Source organism: Halictus rubicundus, unplaced genomic scaffold (genome assembly GCF_050948215.1).
Source record: "Halictus rubicundus isolate RS-2024b unplaced genomic scaffold, iyHalRubi1_principal scaffold0144, whole genome shotgun sequence".
Classification (NCBI taxonomy): domain Eukaryota; kingdom Metazoa; phylum Arthropoda; class Insecta; order Hymenoptera; family Halictidae; genus Halictus; species Halictus rubicundus.
The window spans coordinates 351,673-365,976 of NW_027488685.1; the positions used below are offsets into that span (position 1 = coordinate 351,673).

A 14,304-nucleotide genomic window follows, 5' to 3' on the forward strand; every position below is an offset into this window, starting at 1 on the left:
GATATCGGTGCGCAGGCGCGGACTCGATCTCGTCCCCTCAACGGTTCCCTTGAGCTTCCTGGAATCGGCTGTGGATTCTCGGGGCGGCGTCGGCGAAACGTCTCTTCGGTCGGCGGCAACGTATTGCTTCAGGTCGCGCACGTGGATGTGCCGGACTAATCGCCCGGCGGCATCTCGTAAGTCTACGATAACGGGTGAGACCCGGCGTTGGACGGTGAACGGGCCGGTATATCGTGCGGACAGCTTGGCGTTCCGAAAGGCGGCTTTGTTGGACAGGACATGGTTCCGCCGAAGCACGAGCGAGCCGACAGTCGGGACCCAAGCTCGCCGGTGGCGATCAAAGTGCCTTTGTTGCTGCTGGAAATTACGGGCGAGGTTGCAGGTGACTAACTCGCGGGCTTCTTGTAGTCGCTGAATCCGGTTCTGGAGCGGTGAGCTGGTGCGTGTTCCGGCTTGATGACGGAAGGTCCCAGGTGGAATAAATTCGCGGCCGGAGTTCAGGTAAGCTGGGGAGTACCCGGTCACGCTATGCTGCGCGGTGTTGTATGCGAAAGCGATTTCCGGGCAGTAGCGATCCCAAGATCGCTGCTGTTGACCACTGTATTGGCCAATCATGGTTTTGATTACCCGATTTACTCGTTCCACCGGGTTACATTGTGGAGCGTAGGGGGGAGTGCGTCGGTGGGTTATTCCCCGCTCCCTAAGTGCCCGCTCCATTTCTTTGCCGACGAATTGTCGACCGTTGTCGGTGACGAGGGCGGCCGGACACCCGTGTCGCAGGATGATTAGTTCTCGTATTGCTTGGACGATGGCCCCGCTGGTAGCTCTGCGAAGAGGTCGGAGCTCCACCCATTTCGTGTAGCGGTCCTGCATCACGAGCAGGGTCGTGTTTCCGGAACTGGATCGTGGTAGAGGTCCTATGAGGTCGGCGGAGACCATCTCCCACGGTTGCTGGACGGCGGTGGCGTGCATCAGGCCGGCTGGCGTTTGCTGGGAGGCCTTATGCTTCTGGCATGTATCGCAGGCTTGTACATAATGTGCGCCCTCGCGGAGCATCCCGGGCCAGTAGTAGAAGCGGCAAAGTCGAGCCAGCGTTTTTGCCACTCCAAGGTGGCCGGCGGTCGGGTCGTCGTGAGCTTCCTGCAGGACGCGAGGTCGATCCGGGGAGGCCACGCACAGCTTCCATTGTTCGTTGGGCTGGTCCTCGTGGAACTCGAGAGAATGCAGGATGTGCCGGTATAACTGCCCTTGTCGTATGCAGTATTCTGGATGTTCGGCAGGCTGCTTCCTGACGGTGTTGAGCATCCGTTGGTACCAGCTGCATCGGGGGCTTGGTCCGGCGGCACAGGTGGGAATCGGATTCCTTGAGAGAGCATCGGCGACGGTATTCTCGGGACCTCGGCGATAGCGGATCTCGAAGTCCCATTGGCCGAGTTCCATTGCCCATCGGGCGAGTCTGCCTGACGGGTTGTCGATTTTCTCCAACCACTTCAGGGACTGGTGGTCGGTCAGGACTATGAAGTGATAGCCCTCGAGGTAGTGCCTCATCTTCCATATGCCCCAGCGTACGGCCAGGCATTCGAGTTCGGTGGCCGAATAGTTCCGCTCCGCTTTATTGAGAGTCCGACTGGCGTACGCGATCACGCGCTCGCCCTGCGCGCCGGGTTGCGTCAGGACGGCGCCGAGGCCTTCTCGGCTTGCGTCGGTTTGCAGCGTAAACTGTTGCTCCCAGTCGGGGACGGCCAGTACCGGAGCCTCGGTGAGTCGTCGCCGCAGTTCTTCGAAGGCGGCCTGCTGTTCCTCCCCCCAGTTCCATCTTGTCGCCTTCTTTAGGAGACTGGTCAAAGGTGTGGCGGTCTGCGAGACGTCCGGTAGGAATCGGCGGTACCAGGATAGGAGCCCGAGGAAACGGCGAAGCTCCTTTACATTCTGGGGCCGGGCGAGTTGAGCCACGGCGGCGACCTTCTCCGGGTCCGTATGTAGTCCGTCCTGGTCGACGATGTGCCCCAGATATTTGAGCTGCTGGCGCGCGAAGTGGCATTTCTCCCAATTCGGCCGCAGGTTCGCTGCTCGGAGCCGTTGGAAGACCTCTGCCAGCATACTCAGGTGCTCCTCGAACGTTGGACTGGCGACTACGATGTCATCTAGGTACGCAAAGGCGTACGGCGCGAGGTCTGGTGAGATGACGTTGTCCAGTAGTCGTTGAAATGTGGATGGAGCGGAGTGCAGGCCGAAGGGCATGACGGTGAACTCTAGTAGCCCTTTTCCTGGTACGGTGAATGCGGTCAGCGGCCGGCTGGCTGGAGTGAGGGGAACCTGCCAGTACCCATTCTTTAGGTCGATTGTCGACAGATATCTGGCGCCCCGTAGTTTATCCAGCGTGGCGTTAATATGCGGTAGAGGGTAAGCGTCCTTCTTCGTGACTTTATTCAGGCGTCGAAAGTCGACGCAGAAGCGGTACTTTCCGTCCTTTTTCCTCGCGATGACGATTGGCGAGCTCCAGGGGCTCCGTGATGGCTGGACTACCCCTTCGGAGAGCATTTTCGCGACTTCGTCGTCAATGATGGCCTGCATCGCGGGATTACGGGGCCGGTATCGCTGTTTAATCGGCGTAGTCTCGAGAAGCCGAATCTCGTGTTGTGCTAGCGGGGTTACGCCGCGGATGCCTTCGAACGAGGCTTGCTGTCGGCTGATAAGCTCCCGTAATTGCTGATCCTGGTGGCTCGTGAGATTGGCCAGTCCGGCCGGAGTTGTCAAGGCGCAGGAAATTCCGGTAGTCTCGGGGTGACCCGGATGGATACGTCGTTCTCCTAGGTGGATCTGGATCCGGTATTTCTGTAGGATATCCATTCCGAGGAGCATCTCGTATTCTAGTCCCTCCAGGATGTAGTACGGGTGGTTCATAGGAATGCCTTCAACGGTGGCGATTCCCCGAACGCTTCTGGTAAGGTCGGCTCTTGTGCCATCAGCCATGGTGGCGACCGTGTCCTCCGTTTGCATATGCCATCCTGATGCGAGGCAGCGGCGTGCCATCGGGCCGCTGATAAATGAGCATGCTGACCCCGTGTCTATGAGGGCCTTGGCCTGGTGATTTCCGATGGTAACGGTGGCATATATGCGATTGTCGGTGAATTCGGGGGCCGGACGAGGTGTTACGGTGGTCCGGCCCGCGGCTCGTTTCCCGTTCGGTTGGTACGGCCGTGACACTGACAATCCCTCGTCAGGACGTCGTCTTGCCCGCAAAAGGAGCAAAACCGGACTGCGGCGTTGGTGCATGAGAATCGGTCGTGTCCAGGTCGCTTGCACCTCCAGCAGTGCGTCGTGCGCTGGTAGGCACCGGTAACGGCGAGAGTCGGTCTGATATTGGTACTCCTTCCGGACGGAACGGGACGTGAGTTACGGGCATCTAACCGGAGGTCCTCCTCGATTTCCTCGACCCGCTGGATCAGCTGGGCGGTGTCGCTGAACTCGCCGCGTCGGATATGCACGCGGAGCCCTGGGCGCATGTTATAATACAGCGTGTCGAGTTTTCGCTCGGTGGTATATCCCCCACGCCGGCGGATTAGAGTGACCATAGCGGTAACGTAGGTCCGGATCGGTCCGTACAGGCCCTGCTGCCTTTCGGTGATTTGGCGGTCCAGGTTCCGGAGTTCGCGAGACGGCAGGAAGTACCGTCGGAGCTGGTCCTCGAGCTCCTCCCACGAGGAAATGGTCGGTACGATGTCTCGGTACCATAGCTGAGCGTCCCCGCGAAGGAGTTCAGGGAACCCGTGTAGTAACTGCTGGTCGGTCAGACGGTACGTCCCCTGTAGTTCCCGTACGCGCTCCAAAAATGCGTACGGGTCTCGCCCGTCGAAGTGACAGTTCCACTTCCTCATGTGGTCGAGGATCTGAGTGGTCGGTGCGGTTGATTCGTAAACCGGCGGGACGACTGGACGGAGAGGGGTCGATGCATCGTCTCCATCGAGCCCGTTGACCAGGTCATTGTGAAATTCCTCCAGGTCCCGAGTCCGGTCGACCTCCTCTTTATACCCGGGCTCATCCTCGGGCTTGTCCGAGTAGGCCTCGGGATTCCGGCGGACGTAGGCCACCAGCCTTTGCCTCAACTGGACCACGGTACCTCCGGTGCCGGTTCCAAGCTCGCGGAGTTCCTGTTTCAATTGCTCTTTAGTGAGCCGGTACACCCACGAGACTCCCATGCTATCTTTTCGGGACGAGGCTTTCTCCTAAAAATGATACGGGATCGCTGCCCGGCGGTTATTGCGCGGAGTATGTTGACCGGAGAACAGAGTTACGCGAACGCGATGTATTATTTACAATCTTTTCTCGTTAATACGCGGAGTAATTTTATTTCGGCCGGAAAAAAAAAGCTTACGGAAACGCGTAGCTTAAACCTAAATGTTTACTCGCTAAGTGTCGTTTTCTCGTGTGAACGTACAGCCAGTCCCTGTTCGGGCGCCATGTAACGGTTGCGTTTTCCTTCCGCGAGTGGTTAATCGCGAGAGGAAGGAATTCTGTCCTCTCCTGGATTCGCTCAGCGGCCAGGGTCGGCGGAGAGGACAGCGGGTAAAATAAACGTAGACGGTTTTAGGAAAAGATGAGCTTTATTGCCGGCGGCCTCTTGCCCCGGTTACTGACGAGGGTTCCCGGCTGGCGGGCTCCGGTGCGACGGCTGGCTGTAAGCAGCACGAGAAACGACAACTTTACTTAACCTTACTCTAAACTAAACCTAATATATATACAGTAAACTTACGGCGAAACGCGGAGCGATCGGGACTCGCAATTTTACGGCGGAAGCGCGGAGCGATCAGGATTCGCTGGTACGGCGGGAACGCGGAGCGATCAGGACTCGCTGTTACGGCGGAAACGCGGAGCGATCAGGATTCGCTGATACGGCGGGAACGCGGAGCGATCAGGACTCGCTGTTACGGCGGGAACGCGGAGCGATCGGGATTCGCTGGTACGGCGGGAACGCGGAGCGATCAGGACTCGCTGTTTTCTACGGTGATTCCGATCCGGTGGATTTCTGTGATTCCGGGCCTACAGCTGGTCGGTAGGAACCACCGCGGCTCGGCGAGATGATAGTGGATCGACGTTTCCTCGCTGATGGCCGAGCGCACGGTGGCCGCGAATCTGCTCCGACTCCGGACCGACGGGACGCCCCTGGCCGCTGAGCGAATCCAGGAGAGGACAGAATTCCTTCCTCTCGCGATTAACCACTCGCGGAAGGAAAACGCAACCGTTACAGCATAGAGGATAGGATAGGATAGAGGATAGGATAGGATAGCATAGAAGATAGGATAGGATAGAGGATAGGATAGGATAGAGGTTAGGATAGTATAGAGGATAGGATAGCATAGAGGATAGGATAGGATAGAGGATAGGATAGGATAGAGGGTATGATAGGATAAGATAGAGGATAGGATAGAGGATAGGAGAGGTTAGAGGATAGGATAGGATAGAGGATAGGATAGGATAGAGGATAGGATAGGATAGAGGATAGGATAGGATAGAGAATAGGATAGGATAGAGGATAGGATAGGATAGAGGATAGGATAGGATAGAGGTTAGGATAGTATAGAGGATAGGATAGCATAGAGGATAGGATAGGATACAGGATAGGATAGGATAGAGGGTATGATAGGATAAGATAGAGGATAGGATAGAGGATAGGATAGGATAGAGGATAGGATAGGGTAGAGGATAGGATAGGATAGAGGATAGGATAGGATAGAGGATAGGATATGATAGAGGATAGGATAGGATAGAGAATAGGATAGTATAGAGGATAGTATAGGATAGAGGATAGGATATAATTGAGGATAGGATAGGATAGAGAATAGGATAGTATAGAGGATAGTATAGGATAGAGGATAGGATAGGATAGAGGATAGGATAGGATAGAGGATAAGATTGGATAGAGGATAGGATAGAATAGAGGATAGGATAGGATAGAGGATAGGATAGGGTAGAGGATAGGATAGGCTAGAGGATAGGATAGGATAGAGGATAGGATATGATAGAGGATAGGATAAGATAGAGAATAGGATAGGATAGAGGATAGGATAGGATAGAGGATAGGATAGGATAGAGGATAGTATAGGATAGAGGGTAGGATAGGATAGAGGATAGGTTAGGATAGAGGATAGGATAGGATAGAGGATAGGAGAGGTTAGAGGATAGGATAGGATAGAGGATAGGATAGGATAGAGGATAGGATAGCATAGAAGATAGGATAGGATAGAGGATAGGATAGGATAGAGGTTAGGATAGTATAGAGGATAGGATAGCATAGAGGATAGGATAGGATAGAGTATAGGATAGGATAGAGGGTATGATAGGATAAGGTAGAGGATAGGATAGAGGATAGGATAGGATAGAGGATAGGATAGGGTAGAGGATAGGATAGGGTAGAGGATAGGATAGGATAGAGGATAGGATAGGATAGAGGATAGGATATGATAGAGGATAGGATAGGATAGAGAATAGGATAGTATAGAGGATAGTATAGGATAGAGGATAGGATATAATAGAGGATAGGATAGGATAGAGAATAGGATAGTATAGAGGATAGTATAGGATAGAGGATAGGATAGGATAGAGGATAGGATAGGATAGAGGATAGGATAGGATAGAGGATAGGATAGGATAGAGGATAGGATAGGATAGAGGATAGGATACTATAGAGGATAGGATAGGATTGAGGATAGGATAGGATAAAGGATAGCATAGGATAGAGGATAGGATAGGATAGAGGATAGGATAGGATAGAGGATAGGATAGGTTAGAGGATAGGATAGGGTAGAGGATAGGATAGGATAGAGGATAGGATAGGATAGAGGATAGGATAGGATAGAGGATAGGATAGGATAGAGGATAGGATAGGATAGAGCAGAGGATAGTATAGGATAGAGGATAGGATAGGATAGGATAGAGGATAGGATAGGATACAGGATAGGATAGGATAGAGGATAGGATAGGATAGAGGATAGGATAGGATAGAGGATAGGATAGGATAGAGGATAGGATAGGATAGAGGAGAGGATAGGATAGAGGATAGGATAGGATAGAGGATTGGATAGGATAGAGGATAGGATAGGATAGAAGATAGGATAGTATAGAGGATAGGATAGGATAGAGGATAGGATAGGATAGAGGATAGGATACGATAGAGGATACGATAGGATAGGATAGAGAATAGGATAGGTTAGAGGATAGGGGATTGGATCGGATACAGGATAGGAGACGATAGAGGATAGGTGTTAACCACAGGTTAGTTGGTGGTATGCGACCTGCGACTGTATCGTTTCTGTTACATCCTTCTTGTTTTCCGATGTGTAATGTATATGTATTGTAATTGATAAGTTTCAGATTGTTGATGTTTGTTGCGATCGCGAGAATTATAATATTAAGGAATTTAAAGATATGTAAGGCTGTTTCGGGCATGGCGAGAGACAAATTGATTATTTCCGTCTATGCTATTTGGTGAGTGCCTAACGTTCAATGGTATAGCCCAACGTGCGCAAACAACAACAGGTGTTGTTTGTGGCCGTCAAGCCATACACGTGCTAGTGTCGACACAGGGTCGACTTGAGGCCGTTGTAGACCATTCAGGAGATAGGCTCCTGAGATTAATAAGGTCAAAACGTGTGCGGGAAGAAAAGGTCTTCCCGGGACGCGTAGGCTACCGGCAATAAACCAGCAGCGTTGGCCTTACAAAGCAAATACGAGGGCCCCTCCCTTTTCGGAGGGGACCGGATCCTGGAGAGGGGAGCGACTGAATTTGGCAAAATGCACGATTTCGAGCAGTCAGGTCTGAGCGCTTATTCCCGAGCAGTCCCGTATAGAACAATTACTAAATAAAGAGTTCCTGCGTTTCTCAGGAGTTTTCTTTCGACCCCCCCTCTTGTTTTGATCACTTTACAAATTGGTGCCGAAACCCGGGACTTATAGACCGGTAAATAGTTCGTGATCAAGAGTTTCGTGGGGAACAGTGTTTATGTTGCTAGTAATTGTTGCTCGTGGCTGTTTCTAGTAGTTGTGATTAGTGGAAGTGCCCGCGGGTGTTAAGTGTTACACTAGTGAGAGCAGTTCACTTCGAGGCCATGCCGCCGAGGAAAAGGAAGAATACTCCGGCTGCGCGGTCCGAGGACAGCACTCCGAATGCAAAAAGATCCTGCGGTGCGAGTCGGGGAGCGGCAGCGACGGAGAACTCGCAACCCGTCCTTCCAGCCTCATCCGATGTCCAGCCAGCAGAGCAGGAGTACGGCGTCGCATCGCTGCGACGTCCGAGAGCTGAGGAGAGCAGTCCATCGTCTCGCAGGAACAGTCAGGAAGGCGGGAACTACGGTGCATCTCGACCGGGAGCAGCGGCCCAGACCCGACGGGAAGACGTCACCTTAGAAGACGACTTAGAGGTTCCCTTACCGACGCGCGAGCGTAATTTTTGTAATAGCCCCTCCATCTTGGCAAGCACTAGATGGGAGGCTAATCCGACCGAACGGTTGACGGAGGCAATCGTGAATACGTTGCGTACGGTTAGGGAAGCATCAATGGCCGAAGGAGATTCGCGGTTGTTGCATCGATTGACCACGGCAAAAAAATTGCCGAAATTTTCGGGCAATCCAATTGAGTGGCTAAATTTTAAAGAGGCGTACCTATCGTCTGCGGAACTTGGAGGATATTCTAGACGGGAAAACGTCGCGCGACTGTTTGATGCGCTCGAGGGTGAGGCGCGCGCAAGCGTAACTGCGCTGTTGGCCACGGCTAGCGATGCGAATGTCATTATAGAAACGCTTGAATTGCAATTTGGTAACAAAAACACGATAGCAGAAAAGATCGCGAGCGATATAAGCGGATTGCCCAATTTAGAGTTTGGAAATCAAAATATAGTCCAATTTGCGGCGAAATTGCGTAATTCTGTTGTTGCGTTAAAATCTATTAACCTCATTGGTTATTTGTATAGCCCGGAATTGATAAAAATTGTTGCGAACAAGTTGCCGTCTGCGTTGAGATATGCGTTTAATAGGTATGCCGCAGAAGCTGCCGCGGAGAAGACCACGCTGGAGAAACTCGCGGATTTCGTTTACAGAGAAGCTGAGTTAGCGGCCGCGACAAGCATTTTCGATACGGATATACCATCTACGTCCTACGTACGCGATTCGCAAATTAAAAAAAAACCATCGCGCTTAAGAACTGCGGCCACGTATACGACGACGCATGGTCTGCGTCGACTGGAGAAAGGGTACACTGGCCCTAGCGATCAGACGGGTCGTACCGACAGATGTGCCTTCTGCAGTCGATCAAATCATAAATCTCGGCAGTGTCGGGACCTTGCCCGCGAGACCATACAAAAACGCTGGGCGTTGGTTAGAAAAAACGAACTATGTTTCAAATGTTTGGACCGCGGTCACGGCAGTACGCAGTGTAAAGGTGCGAATTGCGATCATTGCGATAAACCTCACCATAGTTTGCTTCATAAAACAAAGGCTTCGGCCGGCAATTTCCAAGCGACACGAAAGCAGGGACCAGCGTCGAACCGATCACAAGAAGCGACGACCTGTATTATTAATCCGGGCGCATGACAAGGGAAAGGGTATACTCTCCTAAAAATAATTCCCGTCCGCGTTTCAGGCCCTAAAAAACCTGTAATTACCTACGCCTTGCTTGACGAAGGTTCAACTATAACCTTGATTGAACGGAAGTTAGCGCGAGAAATAGGCGCGCGCGGACCGCGATTGAATTTTGCCCTGAAGGGCATAAACGACAAAGAAGCCGTGACTGTCGCGAGCGAAAAGGTCGAATTGGAAATACAAGGAGCATTTGACGCGTACGCCATCAAACATGCAATTTCGGTGCCAGATTTGAACCTTCCCTTGCAAACACTTTCGGTAGAGATAGTGGAGCGTGTGAAATTCACGGAGAACGTGAACGTACAGGCGTACAGCAACGCGCGACCGAGGCTACTCTTAGGGCAAGAGCAGTGGCAAATGATAGCGACCCGCGAATTTCGCGAATTGAAAAGATATATGTTAGGAATTTCCCGATCGTTGTTGGGATGGGCGGTACATGGTTCCATGCCGGCGGGACTAATGGAGAGTGCATTCTCGGGCGTGAATGAGATGAAATCGATCTCTTCGTGCGAGATACAAGTCAAGAAGGAAGAAGAGCGGCTCGATGAACTCGTGAAGCAGTATTTTCAATTGGACAATTTTGGGGTGAGCAATACAAATAAGACAAAAAATGAGCATACATACGCCGTCCAAATCTTGAGAAACACCGCTCGAAAAGTAGATAACGCGTGGGAAGTGGGCTTGCTATGGAGAAAAGAGCCGGCGCCGCAAGTGGATAGTCTCGCAACCGCACGGCAAAGACTTTTCTCCTTGGAACGAAAGCTGGATCGGGATCCGGAGTACGCGTCCCTATATTATCAAGAAATGGATCGTTTAATAAAAAACGGATACGCGGAAAGGGTCGATCGAGACTCGACAAACGAGCGTGTCTGGTATCTGCCGCATTTTGGGGTGCGAAATACAAATAAGCCTGGCCGAGTTAGGCTCGTGTTTGATGCTGCTGCAAAATCGGCGGGTATAAGCCTAAATTATCAGCTCGAATCAGGGCCTGATTTATTACAATCTCTGCCGGGAGTATTGATTCGTTTTAGACAAGAGGTAGTTGCGGTAAAAGCGGATATAAAAGATATGTTCCTTAGGATTTAGGTTCGTAAGAAAGATCGCGGAGCGCAGAGGTTTTTGTGGCGTGGAAAATCGAGAGCCGCGGAGCCCGACGTGTATGAAATGACCTCGCTGATTTTCGGCGCGAAGCCATCACCCTGCAGCGCTATGTTTGTTAAGGACGAAAATGCGAGGAGCTTCGCTGGCCGAAAACCACGGTCGGCAGCAAGTATAATAAATAACAGTTACATGGACGACTTCTTAGCCAGCCGAAGGACCGTGCAAGAGGCCGCGTGTCTCGTGCGCGACGTGGTGAATATCAACGCGAACGCGAACTTCGAAATGCACGGATGGGTTTCTAACGACGAACGAGCGCTATTAGGGATGAATGTTCGGGATTTATCCGAAATTAGCAAGAATCCGTTGTGTATTCAAAAGGGAGAACGAGTTTTAGGCCTATTCTGGGATACACGATTCGACATGCTAGGGTTCAACATTGGAATGGTTAAAATTCCGGAAAGCCTCGTAAATAAAGAAAAAGTACCAACGAAGCGCGAGTACCTGCGAGTTGTAATGTCCGTGTTCGACCCGCTTGGCTTTCTCTCCCGCTTAACGCTTATGTCTAAAATATTAATGCAGGAAATATGGCGAAGCGGCTTTGGTTGGGACGATCACATTAGAATGGAGGAACACGCAGGGTGGCTGTCCTGGGTAAAACGTCTTCGTGAAGCGGTGCAAATACGCGTTCCGCGGTGTGTATCCCCGAACGGAAAATGTTATACCAGGGCGGACCTACACGTATTTTGTGATGCAAGTCTAAAAGCCTATGCGGCAGTCGCATACTTGCGCTTCGAGATCGAGAATGCGCCGGCGCATATCGCGCTTATCATGGCGAAAACAAGAGTAGCGCCGTTGAAGCCGCTCTCTATTCCCCGATTGGAATTGCAGGCCGCATTGTTAGCGTCACGGCTAGCTAGTACGGTACAAAAAGAGTTGGAAATTGACATTGGTCGGCGTGTATTTTGGAGCGACTCTAGCACGGTAATTCGCTGGATCAAATCTGAGCCGCGTACACGTCAAATATTCGTGGCACACCGCTTGGGCGAAATTGGCGAACTCACTAAAAGTTCGAAATGGCGGTGGGTGCCTTCATAAATGAACTCCGCCAAGAATTTTGCATCGTCGGGCTCAGAAATACGCTCCGGTCGCTAATAAGCAAATGTTTAGTTTGTAAAATACGAAGAGGAAAACCACAGGATCCGAAGATGGCTACGTTACCTGCCGGTAGATTAGCGTATTGAGAGCGGCCATTCAGTCATTGCGGCGTCGATTATTTCGGGCCGCTATGCGTCAAGATTGGACGTCGGCGGGAAAAACGCTGGGGAGTCCTTTTCACCTGTTTGACGACAAGAGCCATACATTTGGATTTGGCTCATAGCTTGAGCGCAAGCTCGGCTGTTATGGCCTTACAAAGGTTGGCAGCCCGGAGAGGATCTCCATTGGCGGTTTACAGCGACAACGGAACGAATTTCGTAAGAGCGAGCAAGGAACTGAAAGACGCGATAGCCGGCATAGACACGGAGAAGCAAAAGGAATACGCTGCGTCAAAACGAATAAAGTGGCTGTTTAATCCGCCGGATGCACCACATATGGGTGGGGCTTGGGAGCGAATGATTAGATCGGTCAAAACCGCGCTCGATACCGTGTTGCGCGATCAAGCGACGAGCGAGGAAGTTTTAGTCACGCTCCTAGCCGAGATAGAGCACTCCGTAAATTCACGACCGCTGACGCACGTGTCTGTAGATCCCAGAGACAACGAAGCCCTGACTCCTAATCATTTTCTCATAGGTACATCGTCGGGGGAAATAAGATTGGGCGCGTATGAATTTAGAGCAATTTGTCCTAGAAACCAATGGAGGATAGCGCAATCGTTCGCCGACGCGTTTTGGAAGCGTTGGTTAAAAGAATACTTGCCTACACTAATTCCGCGAACCAAGTGGAATCGTACTGCAAGACCGTTAGCAGTAGGTGACTTGGTGATAATCATAGATTACCAAACGCCTCGCAACGTATGGAAACGAGGGACCGTCATAGACGTATATCCAAGCGTGGATGGAGAAGTTAGAATAGCTAAGGTACGCACGTCAACGGGGGAGTTTACGCGGCCGGCGCGAAAATTAATCAAATTGCTCGCTGCAAATAATGGTACAAAATGAAAGTAATTTTGTACGGGCGGGAGAGTGTTAACCACAGGTTAGTTGGTGGTATGCGACCTGCGACTGTATCGTTTCTGTTACATCCTTCTTGTTTTCCGATGTGTAATGTATATGTATTGTAATTGATAAGTTTCAGATTGTTGATGTTTGTTGCGATCGCGAGAATTATAATATTAAGGAATTTAAAGATATGTAAGGCTGTTTCGGGCATGGCGAGAGACAAATTGATTATTTCCGTCTATGCTATTTGGTGAGTGCCTAACGTTCAATGGTATAGCCCAACGTGCGCAAACAACAACAGGTGTTGTTTGTGGCCGTCAAGCCATACACGTGCTAGTGTCGACACAGGGTCGACTTGAGGCCGTTGTAGACCATTCAGGAGATAGGCTCCTGAGATTAATAAGGTCAAAACGTGTGCGGGAAGAAAAGGTCTTCCCGGGACGCGTAGGCTACCGGCAATAAACCAGCAGCGTTGGCCTTACAAAGCAAATACGAGGGCCCCTCCCTTTTCGGAGGGGACCGGATCCTGGAGAGGGGAGCGACTGAATTTGGCAAAATGCACGATTTCGAGCAGTCAGGTCTGAGCGCTAATTCCCGAGCAGTCCCGTATAGAACAATTACTAAATAAAGAGTTCCTGCGTTTCTCAGGAGTTTTCTTTCGACCCCCCTCTTGTTTTGATCACTTTACAATAGGATAGTATAGATGATAGGATAGGATAGAGGATAGGATAGGATAGAGGATAGGATACGATAGAGGGTACGATAGGATAGGATAGAGGATAGGATAGGATAGAGGATAGGATAGGATAGAGGATAGGATAGGATAGAGGATAGGATCGGATAGAGGATAGGATAGGGGATTGGATAGAATAAAGGATAGGATAGGATAGAGGATAGGATAGAGGATAGGATAAGATAGAGGATAAGATAGGATAGAGTATAGGATAGGATAGAGGATAGGATAGGATAGAGGATAGGATAGGATAGGATAGGATAGAGGATACGATAGGATAGGATAGAGGATAGGATAGGATAGAGGATTGGATAGGATGGAGGATAGGATATGATAGAGGATAGGATATGATAGAGGATAGGATAGGATAGAGGATAGGATAGGATAGATGATCAGATAGGATAGAGGATAGGATAAGATAGAGGATAGGATAGGATAGAGGATAGGATAGGATAGAGGATAGGATAGGGGATTGGATAGAATAAAGGATAGGATAGGATAGAGGATAGGATAAGATAGAGGATAAGATAGGATAGAGTATAGGATAGGATAGAGGATAGGATAGGATAGAGGATAGGATAGGATAGAGGATAGGATAGGATAGAGGATAGGATAGGATAGAGGATAGGATAGGATAGAGGATAGGATAGGATAGAGGATAGGATAGGATAGAGGATAGGAT

General features: G+C 50.7%; 1 protein-coding gene across 1 annotated transcript; it reads left to right on the plus strand.

Moving 5' to 3' along the window:
* Positions 1–8,105: 8,105 nt before the first annotated feature.
* LOC143363834 (uncharacterized) lies at positions 8,106–13,226 on the plus strand. The gene is made up of 6 exons (XM_076804363.1): positions 8,106–8,439; positions 9,040–9,273; positions 9,634–10,670; positions 10,719–11,629; positions 12,112–12,808; positions 13,167–13,226. The coding sequence occupies exons 1-6, from the start codon at positions 8,106–8,108 to the stop codon at positions 13,224–13,226; spliced, it is 3,273 nt and encodes a 1,090-aa protein (XP_076660478.1).
* Positions 13,227–14,304: the final 1,078 nt, after the last annotated feature.

Bases quoted from the DNA above. Each gene is read 5' to 3' on its own strand.
- LOC143363834 (XM_076804363.1), top strand. From the start codon at position 8,106: ATGCCGCCGAGGAAAAGGAAGAATACTCCGGCTGCGCGGTCCGAGGAC. The intron at 10,671-10,718 runs GTAGTTGCGGTA...CTTAGGATTTAG, and splicing joins TGATTCGTTTTAGACAAGAG to GTTCGTAAGAAAGATCGCGG. The intron at 11,630-12,111 runs GTTAGCGTCACG...TTTGGCTCATAG, and splicing joins TTGGAATTGCAGGCCGCATT to CTTGAGCGCAAGCTCGGCTG.